Source organism: Erinaceus europaeus, chromosome 9 (genome assembly GCF_950295315.1).
Source record: "Erinaceus europaeus chromosome 9, mEriEur2.1, whole genome shotgun sequence".
NCBI classification, from domain to species: Eukaryota; Metazoa; Chordata; class Mammalia; order Eulipotyphla; family Erinaceidae; genus Erinaceus; species Erinaceus europaeus.
This window is the reverse complement of record NC_080170.1, coordinates 38,568,109-38,592,111: the sequence shown is the minus strand read 5'-3', so window position 1 is coordinate 38,592,111 and position 24,003 is coordinate 38,568,109. Positions and strand designations below refer to the sequence as shown.

Genomic DNA, 24,003 nt, shown 5'->3' with positions numbered 1-24,003 from the left:
TCTAAAGGCAAGAATATAGCAGATGAGATTTGGGATTTCCATTTTGGAAAAAGTTAGTATGCCTATTTTAGGTATATTCCAAGGGGGCCATGACCTTATTAATTTTTGCTTGAGCCTGACAGCTAACATGCAGGTGGGCCAAAGGTATTATCTGGGAAGATGGTGTCAGGATTGAAAATAGGACTAGAAAGCTGGATCTCAATAATCTCCCTCTAATGGCTACTGTATGAAATGTTCCACAGAATCCTTTGGTTGCTAGTGCTTCTAGGCTGGTGGTTCTATAAACCTCTATCCAGATCTCATTGGGTTTGAGAACCAAACCTTTTTAAAAGGTTATCCCTAGCTCTAAATTTCAGACAACCACAGAAATATTGTAGGTGCAGGCTGTGCCTGAGTGGACAGGTGACCACTTTCAAAAGATGTGCTTTGATAGACTTCTTGGAACACTGAAGCATTTTAGGCCACATAAAGATTACTGGGGCCAGTGTGCTTCTATATCACTGGTTCTCAATCAGTGAAGACTCTGATTCCCAGGGAGCCTTTGGCTAGCTCAGAAGAAAAAAAAAAATTAATGCATTGCTTAGGGCATGCACTGAGAGTCTCATGCATGCACAACACCACTGAGTAACTCCTATTGCCCAATTTTTAAGTCATATACTTAGAAAGAGAAGGAAAGGACAGAGGGAGAGAATAGCAGGTAGATTGAGAGAAAAGAAAGAAAGAGACACAACAGGACTGCTTCGTTAAGCCTGGTGTTCTCTTTCTGGTGTCATCTATGCTGCTCCCATGTAGTGTTAAAGACTGAACTAAGGTAAGGCCTGTGCCCTATCTGATGTTCTATCACACCAATCCCAAGGAAGACATTTTTTAAAATCATATTCAGGGATGAAGCAATGTTACTGGCATCTGATGGATGGGAGCAGAGACTCTATTGAGTGTCACACATGCCCAGGACAACCTATCATCTGTACCAAAATGCCAGCAGTTCTGCATTGGAGAACTGGCCAATTCCACATGGAGAGTTAGATGTCCAGGGGTTCAGGGAAGGTGATTAGTCCAGAAGTGACAAGATGGAGCGTGGTGGTGCACACCTGGTTAGAGCATACACATTACCAGAAGTGAAAACAACTAAACAATCTTTTGAACACAGCCATGTTCTCTGTGTGGAAAGAGGTTCTTGATATTGCTGAATGGGCACAAAGCTGGCCCTCTTCTACAACAGAGTCGCAGTTCATCAAGTCAAATGAAACTCTTCTGAGTTCCATGACCACAGCTTCAGGCACAAGCCACCAAACAGACCACAGGTCATGTGTGAAACCCTATTAGTAACACAAGAAAAGTGCAGCTTCTCTAAGCAAAATAAACCCAGACTGATGTATACCAAACATGTTATAATAATAGATAAATAATCCTAAAATAGCAACCCATAAAAACTTTTATCAGCTGATTTCTCAACAGAAATTCTAAAAGACAGAAAGGACTGGCAGAATATATATAAAGTGTTCTATTAAAAGTGTTGAATAGAAAAGATCTCCACAAAAAACAAAACAAAACAACAACAATAAAAACACTATACCCAACTAGGCTATCAGCCCGGTTTGAAGGAGTGATGGAGAGTTTTTCAGATAAACAGTAGTTGGGGGCTGGGCAGTGGCACAACTGGTTGAATGCACATGTTACCATGCATAAGGATTCAGGTTCAAGCCCCTGGATAAAAGCTTCACATGTGGTGAAGCAATAATGCAGATGTCTCTCTTTCCCTTCTTTCTCAACTTCTCTCTGTTCTATCAAATTATAGAAATAAAGTGGAGGCCAGATGGTAGCACAGTGGGTTATGTGCACATAGTGCAAAGCACAAGGACTGGCATAATGATTCTGGTTCGAGCCCCTCGTTCCCCACCTGCAGGGGAGTCACTTCACAAGTGGTGAAGCAGGTCTGCAGGTGTTTATCTCCCTACCCCTCTCTGTCTTCCCCTCTTCTCTCAATTTCTCTCTGTCCTATCCAACAACAGCAATAACAACAACAACAACAACAATAATGGCAACAAAATGGGAAAAATGGCCTCCAGGAGCAGTGGATTCATAGTGCAGGCACCAAGCCCCAGCGATAACTCTGGTGACAAAAAGAAAAAAAAAATAAAGTTAGAAATAATTTTTAAATAGCTAGGAATTCTTAACCACTAAACTTGTCCTATAAGTGATGCTACAGGGACTTGCTTTACTTTTTCTGTTATATATATGTATCAAACCAAGGGAACAAGGAAAGTATAATTTTTACACCAGACTGCAGAATTGAAGTCACCAAAGGGGAATGGTTGGTGGGTGAGTCAGGGGAAGGCTGTAAGAGTGGAGGGAGAATCCACTGGATTTTGGTGGAGGGCTATTGGCATTTTTCTAGTAGGAGTGGTGACATACTGCGATGAGATGTGAAATTCTACTTCTCAAACATATATAGTCTTATAAAGTCAGTGTTACATCAAAAACAACTAAAACAAGAAAACTAACCAACATGCAGCTTCCTGGATAAAGTCTCTCCCTGCCCTTCATATTTCTAGGAGGCAGAAACAAAAGCTCCAGGAAGAACAGTGGCCTGTTGTGACTGGTCAACAGATAACACCCTGTATGGTCAGCTCCCAACTGTGTGACAGTATCCCCAAGGGGTTTGGGATTTCACCCAGGTATTAGAACTCTATCTAGCCTTTCAAAGTGAGAATAGACCTGTTCCTCCTGAGTTCTTCAGAATCCAGTCAGAAGAAAACATTAGTAAGGAACACTGAGAAACCATACCCCAGAGTCTGTTTTGCTTTTTTTTTTTTTAAGCTGGAAGAGAAGGTGAACTCCAGCTCCCCACTAGATCTATAGGCAGAGGGGACAATGGGTAGGACACCATCTTGTGCACGTGCGAGGAGTTCTCTACTTTCCCACACCATTCCAGGTTGGCAGTGTTGGCCAAATGTGCGACATTGTGTGAAAGATATCAAACCCATCCCCCTACCAACACAGTCTTCCCTCCCAGGTGAGGAAAGTCCCCTCAAGGGAGGAAACAACTTTACTTGTCTCTGCCCATCCACCAGGTAGAATTCAGTCAGAGGAAAAACCCCAGTGATAGGAACTGAGCAACTAGAATAGGCAAGGTTGTGGTAAAGAGTGTGAGCTCAGGTCCAGGGCAGACATATCTGTGCTAGCAGATACTACCTTAGGTCTCAGAGAAGGGGTAGCAAATGAACAGAGGTCACTTGGAGGGGACAGTGGGTCCTTGTGGGTTTCCTGCCTTCCTCCTCACCCCTTAGCACTGAGTCCCACTGAATTCCCAAATTCCTAAAAAGGCAGAACCATCATTCACTAGGAAAGTGGAGAAGGCAGATATCTTCAGAAGTGGAACATGGATGTGAACCAAGATGAATTCTGGGCCTCAGACTTTAACTTAGAAACTAGAGATGATGAAGTAGGCACCTGTGGTGGACAAAAGTCATAGCACCTTTGTATTCCCCTGTCCAGCTGAGGGAGCCAGGTATAATAGCTGGAGGACTCACTTCTGGCTGGTTGATGATTTAGGCTGTGGTTACAGTCGCAGCCCTGATTTCCTTTTCTCCAGTGCATTTTCTCTTTTTCTTTCTTTCTTTCTTTCTTTCTTTCTTTCTTTCTTTCTTTCTGTCTTTCTTTCTCTTTTTCCCTCCAGGGTTATTACTGGGGCTCGGTGCCTGCACTATGAATCCACTGTTCCAGGAGGCTTCCCCCCTCTTTTGTTGCCCTTGTTGTTTTATCTTTGTTGTTATTATTGTTGTTGTTATTGATGTCATTGTTGTTGGATAGGACAGAGAGAAATCAAGAGAGGAGGAGAAGACAGAGACAGGGAGAGAAAGATAGACACCTGCAGACCTGATTCACCAGAGAGGGGGCCGGGCAGTTAGTGCAGCCAGTTCGAGCCCCCAGCTCCCCACCTGCACGGGGGCTACTTCACAAGCAGTGAAACAGGTCAGTGACAACAAAAAGAGTCTATCATTCCAAGTAGGCATTTTTATTTGTTTGTTTTATTTGTTTTTTTTCTTTCCAGTTTTTTGTATATATATATATATATTATCTTTTTTTTAAAAAAGATTTTATTTGTTTATTAATGAGAAAGATAGGAAGAGAGAGAGAAATAACCAGACATCACTCTAGTACATGTGCTGCTGGGGATTGAACTCAGGACCTCATGCTTGAAAGTCCAGTGCTTTACCCACTATCCCACCTCCCAGACCACTTCTTTCCAGTTTTATCTGACAGGGTAGAGAGAAACTGAGAGGGGAGAGGGAGAAAGAGAGGGAGAGAGGAAGAGAGACACCTGCAGACCTGCTTCTGCTTTTCTACTTATGAAGCCTCCCCCCTTCAGGTGGGGAGCAGGAGTTCAAACCTTAATCCTTGCACATGGTAATGTGAGTGCTCAACTAGATGTGCCACTACCTGACCCTTCTAATAGCAATTTTATGCATCGCCATTAAAGAAAAAACTTTGCGATTGGGAAGTGATGGAGTGGATAAAGTACAGGACTCTCAAACATGGGGTCCTGAATTACATCCCTGGCATTACATGTGCCATAGTTATGCTTTGGTTATCTTTTTTTCCTCTTTATCTTTCCTTAATGAATGGATACATCTTTAAAATTTTATTTATTATTTTTATTTGATAATACTGAGAGAAACTGAGAGGGGAGGGTGATTGAGATGGAGAGAAAGAGAAATCTCCACCACTGTTTCACTACTTGGGAGGCTTCATAAGTAGAAGCTGAAGCTTCTACTTATGAAGCTGGGGACAGGGGGCTTGAACTTGTGTCCTTGCACTTGGCAATATGTGTGCTTAACTGTGTGCACCATCACCCTATCCCTGAATACTTTTATTTTTAATTCCTTTTTGGTGGGCAGGTGGAGGTGAGTGGAGTTGCAGGTAGTCCTGGAGCAAAGTGTCTCAATGCATGCTTTCCCTACCCAGCTTGGGGAGTCTGTCCTGGGTGAAGCTCATGCACGGGCCATACCTGTTTCTTGGCTTGCTACTCACCACACTGGGCTAGACTCTTTTACTCTGCTTGAAGCTGGTCTGTTGTTAAAATTAGGAGGCTCTAGCTGGCTGGGCTAGCTTCACGGGTGGGTAACAGAGATGACCAGAGACATACGGCTGGGCAGGGAAGCTGTATTTCTTTATTCAGGAACAATGATTCATAAACTAACCCAAACTAATCACCAAACAAAACTCTTCTGCCTCCTTCCCCCGCAGCGGCGCCAAGCACACTCTCGAACTCTGAAACTCTGGAACTCTGGAACTCTCTCGGGGTTCCTTGGGGCGGGGACAAGCGGGCCCTTGAAACTAGCAGGACTGAACCAATTTTCTTGGCGGGGGAGAGCTAGAAAAACCCAATGTAAAGCATACAACAATTATCCCTTTTCTTTTTAACTAAATAACCACAGTATCAGGGGTGTGGGGTGAACAGAAACCTATATCATACAGGCATTTTTTAAAAAGAAACTGGCACAAACATGGAGAAACATGTAAGCAAGTAACAAGAACCAGTGTGCTGCCAAGGGAAGGCCTGAGGGGGCCATTTTTTTGCCTCTGTGGGCAAAACTTTATCAGCTTAAAAAAAACATTTCTTGCCTCTGGGGGGCATACTTGTCTCGACAGGCATTTGTATGGGGGTGGGGAATAGCCTAGAGTCCCAAAAGCAGCTGGCTGCAATTTACTTACTATGAAACAAAACTTGTCATTAGCATAATCATGGCGCAATCTAACGTTTCTAATAGAGAAGGAATTTGAGACTTTTACATATCAACAACGTCTTTTTAACCTTTTGTTACACCCATTCAAGATGGAGACACATCCTAGGTGTGCGCAGGAAAGAAAACATCAGGCATTAGAATAATTAGCATAGCCATTGTGTAATCTACCATTTCTAATAGAGAAGGTAATCGAGAGTCATTTCACTGGGATCCTACGATACATAGAAAGAGATTCTAGGGACTGTGAGACGCAGACTCAGAGTCCATGTTGCCACATGTGATGTGTTGTGTGACTTCTCTAGGACTCCGCTTTCCCCTTGGTGGGAAGTCCTAGTCTGAACTATGCACAACCAATCCATCACAGAGTTGTCAGACTACATGAGTGCCTCTCCAGCCAGGCATTTCCTCCAAAAGAGATCGGAGTGATACACAAGGGACAAGTCCAGCCTGCTAGGGAACAATTCCTGGAAGGGCTTGGCAAGAATCCATGAAGCATCAGGCCCTGCCTGAAGCTTCTACAATAACAGTGCCTGGTGAGGGCCAGTGTACTCACTAGTGAGGGCACAGCTAAAAGGGAGATTCCTTCCTTCCTTCCTTCCTTCCTTCCTTCCTTCCTTCCTTCCTCTCTCTCTCTCTCTCTCTCTCTCTCTCTCTCTCTCTTTCTTTCTTTCTTTTTGCCTCCAGGGTTATCCCTGGGGCTCAGTGACTGTACTATGAATCCACTGCTCCTGGAGGCCATTTTTCCCATTTTTGTTGTCTTTGTTGTTGTTGGATAGTGTTGTTGAGCCAGATCTTGTTGTGTGAGGGCCATGGAGAAGAGAAAGGGGGTCCGGAGCGAAGAGGGAACATAAATCTTTATTTGCGATGGCACCTCAGAGTTGGGTGCTAGAGAGCTAGGTTGGGCCACGTGGAGGTAGCAAAAATGGCTGCCTCACGCAGTAACCTTTCCTGAGTCTGAACACCGGAGTGAAGCACTGGCAAGAGAGTGAGGTGCGGAAAACGAAGGGTTTTTATAGGAGTAGCTTTCACGAGAATGGGAAGGGGGGGAAGTAACCATAGCACTCCAGGATAGGATGATAACTCTCATGAGAATGGGAGGGGGGAGGAGTAACCAAAGCACTCCAGATATTGCGGGGATATAGACAATGCCCTGAGGGCACAACATGGCTGAACAGGCACTCCCAGAATGTCCCAACTCTGCGGGAACAAGTAGTAGCCTGAGGGGACAACATGGCAGATGTGACTGCATCGGCACAATTTCCCAGCAGGATAGGACAGAGAGAAATCAAGAGAGGAGGGGAAGACAGAAAGGGGGGAGAAATACCAACACCTGCAGACCTGTTTCACTGCCCATGAAGTGACCCTCCTGCACGTGGGGAGCTGGGGGCTTGAACCAAGATCCTTATGCCGGTCCTTGCACTCAGGGATATTTCTTTTCTTTTTTTAAAGTTTTTAAAAAATATTTATTTATTTTCCCTTTTGTTGCCCTTGTTATTTTTATTGTTGTAGTTATTGATGTCATCGTTGTTGGATAGGACAGAGAGAAATGTAGAATGGAGGGGAAGACACAAAAGGGGAGAGAAAGTTAGACACCTGCAGACCTGCTTCACCGCCTATGAAGCAACTCCCCTGCAGGTGGGGATCTGGTGGCTTGAACCAGGATCCTTAGCTGGTCCTTGCACTCCGCATCATGTGCACTTAACCCACTGTGCTACTGTCTGACTCCCCACTCAGAGAGATTGCTATCTGCTATGCCTCATAGTCCACCCCCATACTATCCCCAAGTCCCTTGCATTAGGATGAACACACACACACGAAATAAAAAGATAGTATAACAAAAAGGTTCCTTTTCTGTGCCGAAAATTCAGCATTAGTTGCTGCATACAACAGCTGAGAACATTCTTATGGAAATATGTGCCAGGAAATGGGGAATAGCAAGCAAAATACCTAAAAGTGACTGAGTGGGCAGAGCAGGTGAGATCAGAGTTGGTTAGGACCTTGGGGTTCTTAGGTAGAAAGCCAACCTATTCATTATGTGCTTGGAAGAGACTTGGTGATTTCACCAAGATCCTCCAAGAACTCCTAAGAAAGAAGAGGGCCAGGGGCCTGGCGCTGGTGCACTGGGTTAAGTGCACATAGTACTAAAGAAGAGGCCCTGTCTGAGGACAGAGCATAGGGTGACATCGGGGCTTTCCTAAAGGAGATGAGACCCCTTCTGTTTATAATGGACAGTCTCAGCGGTTGAGTACATAATCTGAAGTAGGTTGTTATTTTTCTGCTTTACAGTGGATTTCATACTAGGAGAGCTGCACAAGGATTAGGAAGGGCTGGCAAAGATCCTGATGTAACATGTGTTCAGTACCAAGCCGGAGCCTTCACTCAGCTCTGAGGCTGTCGCTGTATGGAATTAACAGAGAACTAGGATTGAAAACTCAACTGGGATAAATTCAGATGCTGAAGGGCTGGATGATGGCATACCTAGTTGAGCACACATGCCACCTTGCTCAAGGACAAGGGTTCAAGTCCTGGTCCCCACCTGTAGCAAGGAAGCTTCATGAGTGGTGAAGCAGTGCTGCAGGTGTCTCTCTCTTTCCCTATTTCCCCCACTCCTAATTTCTCTCTGTCACTATTTAAAAAAAATGTGCCAGAAGTCGTAGATTCATCATGTGGGCACATAGTCCCAATGATAACCCTGGTGGTGATAAAAAAAAAAAGCTCAGATGTTATAGATTTGTACAATGTTATAAACTCCTTTGTGACAACATTGCCAGCTAGTTGCTAGCCACTTTCTTTCAGTATGAATGCCATCTGTACCCACTATACACTGTAAGACTTAAGATGATTTGGATTCCATGACCCAAAGTTCAGAGACCTCAAAATCACATTTCAAGTTTATTGAACAGTCTTGCAAAAAATACAGTCTGAGTTAGTTTCTTTCATGAAAAAAATCCAGAGTGTTTTACATATAACAAGTACTTGTTCCTCAGTGCCTCTCTAGAGAAACTGAGGCACGGAGTCTTAGTCAGGTTTGCACAGTAATGAAGATCAGCCCCGGAACCCATCCAGGCAGCTGATATGTCCCCTGTGCCAGCTTTGTGACTGGTAGCCATCAGTCTGAGATGGGCATTACTGTTTTACATCTTTTCGTTGGCTCTTGTGGTCCAGTTCCAGCTGAGAGCAGGGAACAGAAGTCTGAACTTGAGGGCCAATCTTCATGCCATGGCACAGAAGACTCTTATCCCAGGGTGGAGAGCTATTCCTCTGCTCTCTGTCCATATACAGCTATCCACATGCATGGGGAGCCCAGGTGCTGTTCTTTTTACTGGTAATAGGACACAGAACACCAGGGAGAGGATCTGAGGAGAGGATGGATGTGTGTATGACTAAGTTCAGTCCCAGTTCAGGCTCCTGCCCTTCTCTCCAGAAAGCCAAACTATGGAGTTTGTAAGGTCAGTTCTCAGGAAGAGCCAGGCCTTGGTAGACTGATGGAACTGGGTTTCTAAGCCAGGCATGGGTCTGGCACTAGTTGAACAGATGTAGATAAAAACCACTGCGGAAAAAGGTAGAGGAGTCACATAATGTCACTGCTGGTCAGGGGCACTCTCTTCACTGCTGTCAGCAGTGCACACAGCACTCCCTACAAGCACTCTGTACCATCAGAGATGGAGGGCCTGTCCCCGTGACCAGGAGCAATGCGAGATGTCCTCACATCCTCTGTGCTCCTCCCTGTCTTCTAGGGAAAACCCTTTGTTTTCATGACCTATGTAGCTAGCCTGAAGGGGTTCTCCCAAAGCTCTGCACCCCAGATGTTCCCAGTGCAGGCTTGCTGGACCCATTTACCCCCTCTGGCCTCTGCTTTATTTCCACTCCTCACAGGTGCCACCCTCCCCTCTTCTACTGTTCCCCCCAGAGTCACAGAGTTCTGTCATATGGGCTGGCTCTTGGAGTGGTTCCATGGCTGCAACATAAATGGTAGTGCAGGGGTCCTGGGCAGGCATGGGGTCCACTTTACTTGGCGTAGACTATAAGAGAAAAGAGAACAGCAGGTTAACCGAGCAGAAATTGTTTCCACCCTACTTGGTCTGAGGAGAAACAGTGATTCTAGAAGCTTTGAGAATTCTCTTCCTCAGAATACCCTGGAACCTAATTCTCTGAACTTTGCTTAAACTCATCCTTGTAACACCCCATAAGGACATGGGCAAGTCTAAGTACATACTGATATCTAAAAAAGCACTTGTGTTTTCTATGCTTATAACATTAAAATAATGAGCAAAAAGTCTCCCAAGCCAGGAGAGGATGTTAAAGTGAAAATAAGCAATTGTTCATGAAGGGGATACATATTAGCCTTTGATATGTTAAAGGTATATTTTATAATTTTTGGGTATCCACTAAAATAATAAGGGGAGTTGCTTAATTGCTATTATATATAAAATATGTCCATAGCAGGAAGGTGGCTTAGTGGGCAGAGTGCTGGAATAACATGTGTCAGCCCCAGGTTTGACTGCTGGCACTACATGTACCACAAATGAAAAGTGCTCTGGCTTCCTTCTACCTCTCTCTCTATATATGTCTCATACAAATAAAACAAGAGATTGATATGCCTGATAAACATATATCAAATTATCCCACTTCCTTAATAATCAGGGGGATGCAAAATTAAAGTACAAAAATGTACATCTGGCAGATGGTTAATTATAAGAAGTATTTGGATTTTGATTAGAATGTGTAGCAGCTGAAACTCTTGCATATGGGCCATCTGGTAGCACAGCTGGTATAGCACACATGTTACCATTTGTGAGATCTCAAGTCTTCAGTCTCCACCTACAGAAGGAAACTTCATAAGGGGTGGAACAGTGCTACAGGTGTCTCTTCTCTCTCTTCCCTTATCTCTGTATCTCACCTTCTACTAAAGGAAAAATAATGGTTATCAGGAATGGTGGGATTGTGTAAGCACAGAGTTCCAGCAATAACCCTGATGGAAAAATAAAATAAAAAAGAAAAGAAAAAAGGAAGTTCTTGCATGTAACTGGTAGTAAAGTAAATGGAAAATCAGTTTAGCCTTAGTTTCAGTATTTCTTCTAGGTATGCACCCAAGAGCATGGGCACAAGAGCTGCACGTAGCAGGGAGGTAGGTATCTCAGTGGGTAGAGTGCTGGAGTTAATAACCCCTACTACAGTATTCAGAATAGTCTCAAACTGGAAATAACCCAAATGCCCACCAACTGCCAATGATAAATGGACTCTAGCATGTTTGAACACAGATAGCCTATAAAGTAATGAAAATGAAAGCATTCCATCTAAGCTCAGAGGTACACACAAATCTAAAGTTAATATTGAGAAAAAGAAACCTGACACAAGAAGAAAAATACATAGGATTTCTATTTTTATAAATTTCTCCTCATGGTGCATCCCCCCACTCCTGCCAAAAAAAGAGAGGAGACTAAATTATATTTTTGAAAGTCAGAGGAGTGGTATTTCTGGGGCAGACAGAGAATAGTGATTGGATGAGGAACCGAGGAGTCTTCAGGGGTGGGGGCTGGAGATGTTCTTGACAGGGGGCAGTTTTATGGCATCCAAAGAATCACCAAAAGATATAATTCCCCTCCTCCCACCCTCCAAAAGGTCTGAGGATTCACAGTAGTCCTAGCTGGAATTTTCCCCTATTTTTCTCCTGACATTGAGAAGCCAATTCTAAAACTCATATGAAAGTGTAGACAGACAAGAAAAGTCTACAAAATTCTTGAAGAAAAACTAGGTGGGGAGATGTACTTTACTAGATATTGAGATGGGTAATTCATTGAACTGACATCTACATACTGTCTGCTTCATGGTGAATGTCATTCAGGTCATTAAAAAGGGGTTTTGGCAACATGGAGTCGGGTAGACGGAGGAGCCATCATCCCGAGGAAAACTTGGTTAGCTACATGCTTGAGGCCTCTGGCTATTTCAAAGGAGCTGGGGTCTCAGCAGTGACTGCAGTCTGTGTAGTAAACCTTGCAAGCCACCAGGGGACAGTAGAAATAAGAACTGTAGCCAAAAATTGGGTGATGGGAGATGCATTTGTTGTCACCACATGCACTTTTTTGAAGGTGCTAGTCAAAGCTGTTTTTATCTTCCTGGTCTTCACTCCAGAATTTGCCTTCCTCACATCCCTAAGGACTAGACTATGGTCTATACATCATGTCAAGTCACCTACATGTCTGAAAACGGGAGATCTTTATATCTAACCCAACCTTTCAGCCTCCCGTTTCTCAAGTGTCTGCTTCTCAGTTTCATTGCGACTTTAGTTCTTTCACTCTTTCCTGTCTCGGGAAACCATCACTCTGAGCCAAGTGATGGCTCAGCAGATACAGCATTTGTCTTATTATACATGAGGCTCTGGGTTCTGTCCCTGATATCACATGGGGGCTGCTGTAGAAAACTACTATGGTGCCTCTCCTTCCTTCTGTTTCTCCCTCTCCTCTCTGAAGATAGGGGATTTTAAGAAGTTGGGCTGTAGGGGCCACGTGTTATAAAATATTCTCATGAACCTTAGATCATTTCCCAGATGCTATGTTAAAAAGCAGAAAGAAAAATAAGAAGAAAACGAAAAAGAAACAGAAAGAAAATAACCATTCTCTTCAGCCAGTTCACACAACATCTTCATCTCTTCAGCCACTCACTAAGGATCCTTAAAGACACAAGACACTATTTCCTGGTATCTTCACTACTTTACAAACTCTAGAACTTGGATCAGACCTTCATGCCCTCACATAAGCCTCTCTAAACTGTTCCTCTCCTTTTTGCACTGTCTTCTTCCCCTAGAGAAAGTGCCAGAGACTCTAGCCTTCCAGAGTAGGAGGGGTTGTAGGCCAAGTATCTCTAGCTTCCTTTTTTTTTTTTTTTCTGATGAAAAAGCAGATCACCAGCAGAGTATCCAGTGCTTTCCAGTATTTCAAATAACAAATAGTCCCATCTAACCCTGAACTTTCAAGTCCTTTTATAGCCTCTTTGCTCTTGGCTTCTGTTTCCTGACTTTTTCAGCTCTGATGCCATGAGGAACGGTGAGAGCCTGACACATCCTGGGAGGTGGCCAGGTGCCCCCTCTGGTGTTTAAACAGATAGATACACCTAGACTAAGAGCAGCACTTACCCCTGCCTTCTGGACTTGGGAATAGATAGTCAGGTTTTTTGAGTCCTGGTTTGAATGGTAGTGATCTGCTTCACCTGGAGGGAAGAAATCACAGTGGTCACCTCCCTCTATCCAGTCTATACCCCCACCACAGACCACTGTCCCCAAGAATGCTAACAAAGTTCAGAGGCCCTGCCCACTGCACTTTCGGGTTAACTATATGACTTCTCTGGGTCCATGCCTGGTAGTGAAATGAGACTGAAATACTACAAGACATCACAGGTTAAGACATCACTAGTGTCCAGCACACAGCAAATCCTTGTGGTGTGCTAGGTATACCTGGTCTTCCAGGCAGATATTTTTATCTCTATTCTATATATGTGTCTGGACTCTCAAAGGATTCTAAGTTCTTCTAGGGCAGGTTGACTATTCATACCTCTTGTATTTGTTTTCTCCAGCTCATCACTGTGATTTAGTCACAGCTTTCTCACCTCTCTTTTTCTGGGAGGATATGGTGTGTGTGTGTGTGTGTGTGTGTGTGTGTGTGTGTGTACTATAAGAGGAACTGGCCACTTGGGACTATTTGGAACACAAATCTACCACATCAGTGTCATCTAAATATCTACTGCCTGGAAATTTTGTTTAAATCTAAAGTCCCTTAAAATGAGTAAGTTGCAGAATATTTTCATTTTTAACTAATTTAATTTTTTATATTGAAAATTAAATTTATTTTTATGACAGAGAACAAGAGAAAGACCAAGTACCTCTAAGCTCTGGCATATGCTGTGCTGGGGGTCAAACCTAAGTTTTTATGTATGAAAGTCATGTGCCCTACTGCTGCGATATTTTCCTAGCAATTTTTTTCGTTTGAAATTGTAGAGGGAATATTTCACTCATGCTATACAAATTAAAATGTATGACACCTTTATCCAGTAACCTGCTCCATTCCCCAGAATACATTATTTCTATTTTAATTTATTTTTTGTCATCACTAGGGCTTAACTCTCACTACTTCACTCAGAACTGACTTTAGTGATTAGAAAGACCAAGAAAGAAAGGAGGGAAGATAGGACAGCATTGAAAATTCCTCCAATGCAGTTGGGGGTCGGGCTTGAACTTGGGACAGGCAAAACAAGTACACCATCCAGTGCATTATTTTGACAAATCAACCATCATTTTAGTCAGATGCAATGTATACAAGCCAGCTTTGTGTGATGGATTCTCGATGGCAACAGAGACAATCCACATCTAACAGGAGCCTCTCACAGGGACTCCCAGGGTCACTGAGCACAACTGAGGACCTACATTCCAGTTTATTAATGCTAATTAACCTGAGTTGCTTCCTAGAACACTAACTGCTAGTCAGATAAGGCAGGTCAGGACCTTGCTTCATGTCTACCTTATTAGCAAGTAAGTCATTCTACAGCACTTCTGTAGAACTTGGCCTTTTCATGAATGCATTGAAGGCATTTCCTATCATAGTGAAGTGGATCAAACTCATCTTTCTACTGTTCCCTGGTACCCTGCCTGCATCATGGAGTGGAGAGCAAGTTGCAGGCCACAACATAGAGGCCTGTTTGGGGAGGGTTGCAATGTCCAGGCAGAGGCAGTGGAGGGTTCCCCAGAGACACAGCCTTTCAGCACCAATTGAAATTTCAAGGGCTGGTTTCAACATTCAGTTGTGAGCACACATTAGGGTTCAGGCCCTTGGTCCGCACTTGCCAGGAGGAAGTTTTTCGACTGGTGAAACAGTGCCACAGATGCCTCTCTTTCTCCCTTTCTATCTCCCTTGCCTTTCTCAATTTCTCTCTGTCCTATCCAATGAGAGAAGGGGGCCCTGGGGAAGCAGGTCACCAGGAGCAGAGGGAAGGGACTGAACACTAGCAATAACTTTGGTGGCAAAGTAAATAAACAAATATAAAGTTACCAATTAAAATCTGAGCACCTCTTAAAAACCAAACACAAACCTCTGAGAGAGTTGCACTTAGGAGAGCTTTATAAAGTTACAGTCTGCTCAGCACTGTTTCAGGAGCTGCTGGTGAAGTAACCAGAGAATGGAGTCTCCCAGACTGTGATGTGGAAAGCAGGGACTGTACTGTAATCACACAGATGGGAAAGCAAGCCTGGACAACACTTCTCAGAATTCAGCCTCACTTTTTCTGTGCAGTGCAAGAGCGTTTTTTTTTTTTTTTTTTTTCTCTCAGGAAGCAGCTCTCAAAGCCAGTGAAGCATCTGGGTCTAATGGACAAGGTCCAAGCCTGAGAACTAGGGTATCTCTAATCTAACCCTTATAGACTGTGTGGTACGGAACCACACATGTCACCTGATGATCTCGTCTCAGTCTAAAACAAAGTTGTGGTGGTTTAATTGAAAGCCTCCACGTGGGGCTGTTATGAGGACACCACCACTAGCAGTTATCACCAATCCCCTTGGCATAGAATCTCATGACAGGACAGCCATTACACAGATGTCCTGCAGGGGAAGAAGGGCTGTGTGTCCCTGGGGCTGGGGAGTGCTCCCTGAGTGGGGTGGACTTGGGGGTTTGGGGAGGGAGTCATTTTCTGCAGAGCACAGCCAAGCTATAGCAGAAGGTGGAGACAGCATAATGGTTATGCCAAAAATTTCTATGCTTGAGGCTTTGTGCTCCCAGGATCAATCACCAGCACCACTATAAGCTAGGAACTGACCACTGCTCCAGGCTCTTTCTGTATCTCTTTCATTAAAAAATAAGTAAATATAGTATTTTAAAAAAGAAGAAGGCAGTGGAGGGAAGAATGGGAGCTAACGTGGGGCAGGAACCTCAGTTTTCTCACCTGGCTACTCACTGCCTTATCCTCTGCCCTGCCCCCTATCCTCCCTCCCCCCCCCCCACTGTGGCCTGCCCCACCCAACCTACACTCAGAGGGAGGAAGTGAGACCAAGTAGGCGGCAGTGCTCTGATGTTCTTATATAAGCAAAGCCAACTTCAGGGTGCTGAGCTAAGGGCCCTTCTGAGGTTACAAGGGGACAACATTGGACAATGGTATGGACTGAGCCAGGGTAGATCCTGACCTTGGGACAGGACCTTGACTTTGAGTGTTTCCAGATGAATAGTGGTCAGAGGAAACCCACACCCTGAGTTTCTGAATTCTAGGCAGTTTGGGAGTAAACCAGGAGACATGAATTCCAGGTACCTGAGCTGCAAGGGGGTGACAGGTGACTGGTTTCCTTCTACTCTGGGTCTGTCCAGTCTGCCTACTCAATTTTTAGACTATGTCTGCCTATCTAACCTACTTACTATCTACCCACTATGTATCCACCCACCAGTCTTTATCTACCAATCTGTTATCTGTCTTTCTATCATCTTTAGTTATTATCTATCTACCTATTCCTCTCTCTACCTATCATATCTGCCTATTTACTTTAATTATCAGTAATCTACCCAGACTAGTTTGGCACACATTTTGAAGGGAGCAGGAAGGAATTTTTAAAACGTAGTACAGAGTTCTGCTGTCTCCTGACCACTAGTGGGCCCTCCCTGTGCCAGCCTGGTAGCTAGGGGACCCAGTTACTGTTAACTTCCTGCTATAGTTGCTGTCTCTCTGTCTCCATTGCTAAGTCCCAGGGAGACAACCACCCAAATTCTTATAAGGACATCATATGGATAAACAGAAGTCATGGAAAGGATGATATCCAAGGGTGAGAGCATCACACTGCATGTCTTCTGTCCCTCAGTGACTATAACTTTTCTTGGATAACATTTGAATCCTGGCATGTGCTTTATTGATTTCATCCTCTCACTTGCATCAATAAGACCCTGGCCAACCTCCCCAAGGGTCATTCACATGGATGTCATTCAGCCTTATTACATCTCTGCCTCAGACCCCTGGGACTCAGTACCTTCTCCCTATAATTCAGTGGGCAGTCAAGAATACAGGGAGATGCTCAGTGGGTAGAGTACATGTTTTACCATAAGTGGGGCTCAAGGATTGAACTTTGGCATCACATGGGAATACCATGCATGGCCCCAAAAGAACTCCATGAGTAGTGGAGTGATGTTGATATCTCTCCCTCTCTTTCTTTTCTCTATCTGTTCCTTCCTCTCTTCTCGAAGCTCTACCCTCCCCCATAAAAATATAGAACAAAATTGGGCCAGGGGGGCTACTTGCTAGTCTCAAGCATGTATGAGACCCTGAGTTCATTCTCTGGTGACATATTGCAAAGTAAAAATAAATAAACAAAAAATGATAACATTGGACTAGGCTGACCTGCTGTGGCAGTAAGATATAGTGATGAACTCTCTCTGTGTGTGTGTGTGTGTGTGTGTGTGTGTGTGTGTGTGTATCTTCTGCCTATACTCCCAGCAGAACACCAGTGCAGAGAGGATAGCTTGCTTGAGGGCAAGGAGAAGGCAGGTACCACTGTTCCTTCTACCTCCCACCCCATACTCCAAGTCACAGAAGATTCTCTTTATCATCAGCTACCTACCTTTTCTTCTCAACAGTAGTACCACCACATTTAGAATAATGATGACAAAGGGTAAACATCCAAAGAACAGCCCTAGATATAGTCTCCATGGCACAGGACCTGAAAGAAAGGTCAAAGGACAATTTCAGAACTCCTCTGATTTCAGCAATACCCCACATGGCTTAACTCCTATTCTAGGGAGATAGACTTCTCATGGAGAAAGGAGTCTTTTGAGTCTTTGTCATCATTTCACTGTCCATTCTTGACTTTCAGAAACTTTCCTAGTTTCTACAATGATTTTTTCTCTTTCTTTCCTTTCTCCCTTCCTTCTTTCCTTCCTTCTTTGCTTTCTGTCATGAAGGAGAATGAATTTGAGGTGTTTTGCATATGTGGTACAACAAATCAACATTTTGGATATGATTTCTTCTTCTTCTTCTTCTTTTTTTTTTTTTACTTAGGGAAAAGAAGAGACAGAGTGAAAGAAAGGTAGAGACACCAGAGCACTACTCAACTCTCCATGGTGCTCCCCTTGGGGCTGTCTATGGTGTCCCCATGTAGTACTGGGGCTTGGACTCAGCACCTCATACATGGCAAGCCTCTTAACTCTGCCAGGTGAGCTCTCACCTGGCCTCCATGATAGCTTTTCTACTCAAATGCTTTCTAGTCATTTCAGCTGCAACAGTTCTGAGTCTGCCTCTCTCCCAAGTGAATCTTTCTTGATGTTGTTTTAGTTTCCTTTTAATTTTTTTTTCATTTTAATATATTAACTTTGTATGAATCTGGGACCTTGCACATCTTAGATTTAAATTTTTGCCACTTGGTACCACTGTTCATATATATATATATATATATATATATATATATATTACACCACACACACACACACACACACACACACACACACACACACACACATGGAGAGGTAGAGAGAGACCCCAGCACCTGAGCTTCCTCCCATGTGGTATCCAGGCTCAAACCCAGGCTGTGCACATGGCCAGGCACTTGCCCTACCCTTGAGTTATCTCTCTAGCCCTGCTAGTGTCCCCTACCCCCTCTCTCTCCCTCATTGATAGGACTTCACCACTCTGGATTGAATTTTTCAGATAAAAATAAAGAGGAAAGCTATCATGACACAAGATTCCTCCAGTGTGGTCAGAACTGGCTCAAACCTGGGCCATATGCATGACAAAGCAGGTACACTGCCCAGGTGAGGTATTTTGCAGGATTCTAGTGTTTGTTTCTTTTTAGGATTCTATTTTTAAAAATATTTATGTCTATGTGCATACATTACTATGAACAAGGTCATGGGTGTGAACCCATGCTCCCCACCTCCAGGGGAGGCTTCATGAGCAGTGAAAAAGGTTTGTATGTGTCTCTCCTTCTCTATCTCCATTTCCTCTCTCAATTTCTATCTGTCCTATATAATAACACACGAAATAATGAAAGGAAGGAAGGAAGGAAAGAAGAAAGGAAAAAAGAAAGAGAGAGAAAAAGAAGGAAAAATGGCCTCTAAGAGCAGTGGATTCATAGTGCCAGCCTCAAGTCCCAGAAATAAACATGGTGGCAATAAAACTATTTATTTTATGAGAAAGAGAGAGAGAGAGAGAGAGAGAGAGGGAGAGGAAGAGAGGGGGAAAGAATGCAAGCCCGGAGCACCACTCCAGCACATGTGGTACTGGAAATGGGACCCAGGGCCTCATGCTTTCAAGTTGTGTTCTCCCACTGAACCACCTCTAGGGCTGCTTCTCTGTAAGTCTTAACTGTAGCCCATACCCACTTGTATAATGTTCACAAAGTTCTCAGGTGCAGGACCCAAACTCCCACACATTATCATGAGACCCTGGCAGGAAGGAAGACCTACTTCAGTTTTTCAAAAAATAAGCTTGGCAGTGTTATTATTGTCCTTCCACGCAAATGTCTGCATTGAACCCATGTGACTATAACTTGAAGAAGACAAGTGTGCCACTCCCTTCTCATTCACACATTCTGACATCCACACAAAACCCATGTCTGATCCAAGGCCAAGGTCAAGGGGAGAGGGAAGACTCAGGTGTCCCACAAAGCACTGCTGTGATGTGTGAACATGAAGGCCCTGTAAAATGGAGTGGCCCTGTGACAGCTTAGAACAGACTGTCCAAGGAATGTGAAGCATCCTCTGCACAGCTGTGTGTGTGTGTGTGTGTGTGTGTGTATGTATATAAGAGTGTGTCTGTATATGTGAGTGAGTGCATGTGTGCATGAATGTGGGTGTGTGAGCGTCTGATTGCTAAGTCTTGGGCATATGTCTTCCTGCCACAATCCCCTGGAGAAACTTCCAGAACCAGAGACCAGGAGGTAGTGAACATTAAATTTTTTTTTTCTTCTCTTATTGGGGTTATTGCTGGGGATCAGTGCCTGCATTGTCGTATGCTTTACATTGGTTTGTTCTAGCCCTCCCCCCCCCCCCCCCCCGCCAAGAGAATTGGATCAGTCCAATTAATTTCGCGGGCCTGCTTGGCCCCGCCCCAAGGAACCCCGGGAGAGGGTTCCTGAGTCCGAGAGTTCCTGGGTTCCTGAGTCCGAGAGTTCCTGAGTTAGAGAGTTTCTGGGTTACAGAGTAAGAGAGAGTTCCAGTGTGCCAGAGTTTCAGAGGGCTCTCAAGTACGAGAGTTCCGGAGTGCCAGAGTTCGAGAGTAAGGGAGAGGGTTTCTGAGTTCCAGAGAAAAAGAAAGAGTGCTTGCGCCGCCGCAAAGAGACAGCAGAGTTCTGTTTGGTGATTAGTTTGTCTTAGTTTATGAATCGTTGTTCCTGAATAAAGAAATACAGCTTCCCTGCCCAGCCGTGTGTCCGCGAGTCTCTGTTCACCACTGCGAAGCTAGCCAGCCTGGCAAGAGCCTCCGAAAATTTTAACAACACTGCATTACAAATCCACTACTCTTGGCAGCTTTTCCTTTTTGTCTTTTTCTTCTTTTTCTTCCTCTCCTTCTTCTCCTTCTTCTTCTTGGTCTTCTTATTTGTCTCCAGTTGCTGGGGCTCAGAGCTGGCACTATGAATCTACTGCTCCCAGTGGCCATTTTTTTCTTTCTTTCTTTTCTTCTATTTTTTTTTTTTGTTAGGTAGTACAGAAAAATACTGAGAGAAGTTGAGGAGATAGGAGGAGGAGGAGGAAGAGGAGACACCTATAGAAAGACACCTGTAGATCTGCTTCACTGCTCATGAAGTGGACCCTCTGCAGGTGGGGAGTGGGGGTTCAAACACAGGTCTTTGTGTTTGGTGATATGTGTTACCATCTGGCCACTCTTTTTGTCTTTATTTGTTAGAGCAAAGAGAAATTGAAAAAGGAGGAGAAGACAGAGAGGAAGAGGGGCAGCAAGACATCTGCGGTACTTGCTTCACAGCTCATGAAGCTTTCTCCCTGCAGGTGGGGCGTGAGGACTTGAACCTGGGTCCTTGTGCATGGTAACAAATGCACTTAACTGTATGCACCACTGCCCACGTGAAGGCTTCTTGAGAAAGCCAAAAAAAAAATTCTGTGTCTACAGCCCCTCCCAAGCCCCTATTTCCTTTCCTGAACCTGCACCTGCAACCTCTCCCTGGCCCCTACCTCCCCACTCTTTATCCTTAAAACTTTGCTCACAGCCTAAAGTGTTAAGATGAATTTCCATTTTTCAGGTTATGCTAGCAGCCTGATTAAAGTGTGTGTGGTTTTTTATTTGTTTGCTTGTTTGTTTTGGCACTGTTCTTTTAAACAGCAAACATCACAGCATCTTTCAGTGACACACAAGGGTAGCCAACTGCCCAGGCACACTCAGCGCTAGCCATGAATCAAGCCAACAGATTGTGAAGTGTGACACTTGCTATTCTAAGTCTACTTCCTCTTTCTTCCTCCCTCCTTTCTTTCAGGGCTTTTTAAAAGAACACTTAATTCAAGAAAGACACACCAACCATTACAATCACTGTAAAAATGCTTACTGCTCTCAAGTTTCATTTAAGATAAAAATCCAACACAACCAACAAAGCAGGTGATGCCTACAGAGCTAGAGAAGGGCAGGCAATAGGCAGCACTGTGACATTCTGTCCCTTGACCTGGCACAGCAGGATCTGACCCCCTGGCTCATGTGAACTAGTAGTCTCCAGTAGGCTGCTTCGGTGAGTGGACCCCGTATTTCTGAGGTTCTGACGGGGGAGATGAACATCATTTGCCACTTGCTTTTATCCTCGTCTTTGAGTGCAGAGCAAAAACGTGTCCTGGAAGACAGCTGATTTTCTGAAACATTCAGGAACTGTCATTTTTCTCCTCAACCTGTGAACTCTGTACTGAGGGACTAGAGACTTGCACAGTGTGACTATGGTGACAGAGACTGACAGATGATGTGTGAGCTGTCACTGTTGTCCTTGTGGGTCCCTGTCTCTCCAGAGCCATATCCAGCAACCTGTTCCCACCTTCTCACCCCACTCTTGCTTTGCTTTCAAACCCCAGGTCTGTCTCCTCTTTTGGTGTCACTGTTCCAAGTTCCTGAGATTTCATAGGGCTGTCTTTGCTCAGAGGCCATTTTATTTTTAAAATATTTATTTCCTTTTGTTGCCCTTGTTATTTTATTGTTGTAGTGATTGTGATTGTTGTTGTTGGATAGGACAGAGAGAAATGGAGAGAGGAGGGGAAAGCTGAGAGGGGGAGAAAGATAGACACCTGCAGATCTACTTCACCGCTTGTGAAGCGACTCCCCTGCAGGTGAGGAGCCAGGGGCTCCAACTGGGATCCTAACACCAGTCCGTGTGCTTTGAGCCACATGCGCTTAACCCACTGCGCTACCACCTGACTCCCCATAGGCCATTTTCAAAAGTGTGTTTGGAGTAAAATTTGCAAGTCTGGGTCTACACTGGGCAGCTCTGTGGTCTCAAAAAGGCCACCCACACCCTGCCAAAGCTGTTTCCTTAACTGCACAATGGGCACCACAGCTTTAGGCACAGGGGGACAGTGTAGAAGGTATGAGGAACTCAGGTGAGGACCACAAATGACCTTGAAGCAGCTCTGTCCTCTCTAAAGAAAACAGAGAGAGGAGAAAAGAGGGAGAAGGAGAGACATTACAGGTTCATCCTTGTGAGACTTCCCTTTTGCATAGTGCTCTCACTTGTTGGTTGGGGCTGAAACCAGGTCCTTGCAGATGGTAAAAGATGTATTCAACTGGGTGAACAATCACTTGGCTCTTTCCAGTTAGTGTAGAAGTGCCACCACAACTATAAGTTCCAGGAAGGTAGATCCTGTCCAGTGTGCTTCGCTGGCAGCCCCTGTCCCACAGAGCTAGGGCAGTGGCCACTCACTGGACATACAATGAACTAAATTAGGTTAAACGAGTGGTCCAGAATGAAGCTGAGAGGAGACATTTATCTGCTTTGTGGAGGTATCAGCATTAAGTAGGTATTACGTCCTTAGAAGGAACACAGGGATGCATTCTGAATATCCCAAAGCAGGAAGCAATGGAAGCACACCACCAACCAGCTGCCAGGTGTCACAGCGGTGGAACTAGCACCCCCACCCCATGTCCATGCTCCATTTCCACTTTCCTGCCTTTTGCTCAGTCACACAGTGAGTTCTTGGGAGTAATGAGATTCAGAAATCAGACCTGGGTCCAACCTAACCAGTGCAATCAGTACCACCTTGGCATGCTTCACTTCGGACTGTGTCCAGAGACGTCAGGCATGGAATGTTAACTCTCTAGCTTCATTACTCAGGTGAGTTCTGTTCTAGCTCATAGTACTCCTTAATTCTGTTTCAGGTGGTGCACTTTCTAACAAAGCCCCAAAACCTAGATATAGACCAGGTCCCATGAGATAGGGCATATACACTTGTATCCATAAACTAGGGCAAAATATATACCTTAAGCAAAAGTACATAATAGTTTGCAGTGAGTCAATAAATGAAGCAAGTAGAAAGACCTAAAAAAGCTAACCTTGTCAGACAAAGTAAGGACTACAAAAGCTGGATAAAGGCAAGAGACTGGCATACCTTAATGGTAACTCTTTACTCACTACCAGGCTACCCCATCACCTGGGGCCCTAGCCAGGAAGCCCTGGGATTCCCACAGAGACATGATGGGCCTAGATCTCTAATATATCCCTCTCTCCACTGTTACTGGCCATTTCCATCAGGAACAACATAATGGACCCCTTTGTGGGCCCCTATAGGACCTTGTCCTCAATGTGGATCAACAATGGTAGAGACTGTTTCATTCTCCGAAGGGAGGTTGGACAGCATATTCTACCTTCCACCCAAAGAAGATGGGTCCTGAAATTAGTGCAGCCTGGAATGCTCCTACTTATGGCCACAGAATGTGAGCTTGGTTGGACCTGCAGGGATGCAGAGGTTATATAGGCTCCTGTGGTGAATATGGACCCCAAATCAGATTGAAGGGGTTTATAGCTAGCAATATTTATACATTTTCCTTATATTTGGGAACTACTCTCTTCCTTGATCCAGCTTTCTAGTCCTTTTTCCAGCTGTGACACCATCTTTCCAGACAATAAATGGGGTTCACCTACATATCAGATGGCAGGCTCAGGCAAAAACTAGTAAAGCTATGAGCCTCTTAGAATATAGCTAAAATAGATCTACTATCTTTTTCCAAAATGGAGACCCCAAATCTCATTTGCAATATTCCTGCTTTCAGGTTCATGATTAGTCAATAATTTGTACTGCTTTATATCTTAACTCTTTTT

At 44.3% G+C, this 24,003-nt stretch overlaps 1 protein-coding gene across 1 annotated transcript in view; it reads right to left on the bottom strand.

Moving 5' to 3' along the window:
- Window positions 1–8,656: 8,656 nt before the first annotated feature.
- The window catches only part of SLAMF1 (signaling lymphocytic activation molecule family member 1), a 30,166-nt gene continuing 14,819 nt past the window's right edge, over window positions 8,657–24,003 (bottom strand). The window contains exons 4-6 of the mRNA XM_007530613.2: window positions 17,329–17,427; window positions 12,883–12,956; window positions 8,657–9,772 (exon numbers count right to left, since the gene is read on the bottom strand). Of these exons, the coding sequence (XP_007530675.1) occupies window positions 9,608–9,772; window positions 12,883–12,956; window positions 17,329–17,427 (338 nt within the window). The 3' untranslated portion in view covers window positions 8,657–9,607. The remainder of the gene's footprint in view (window positions 9,773–12,882; window positions 12,957–17,328; window positions 17,428–24,003) is intronic.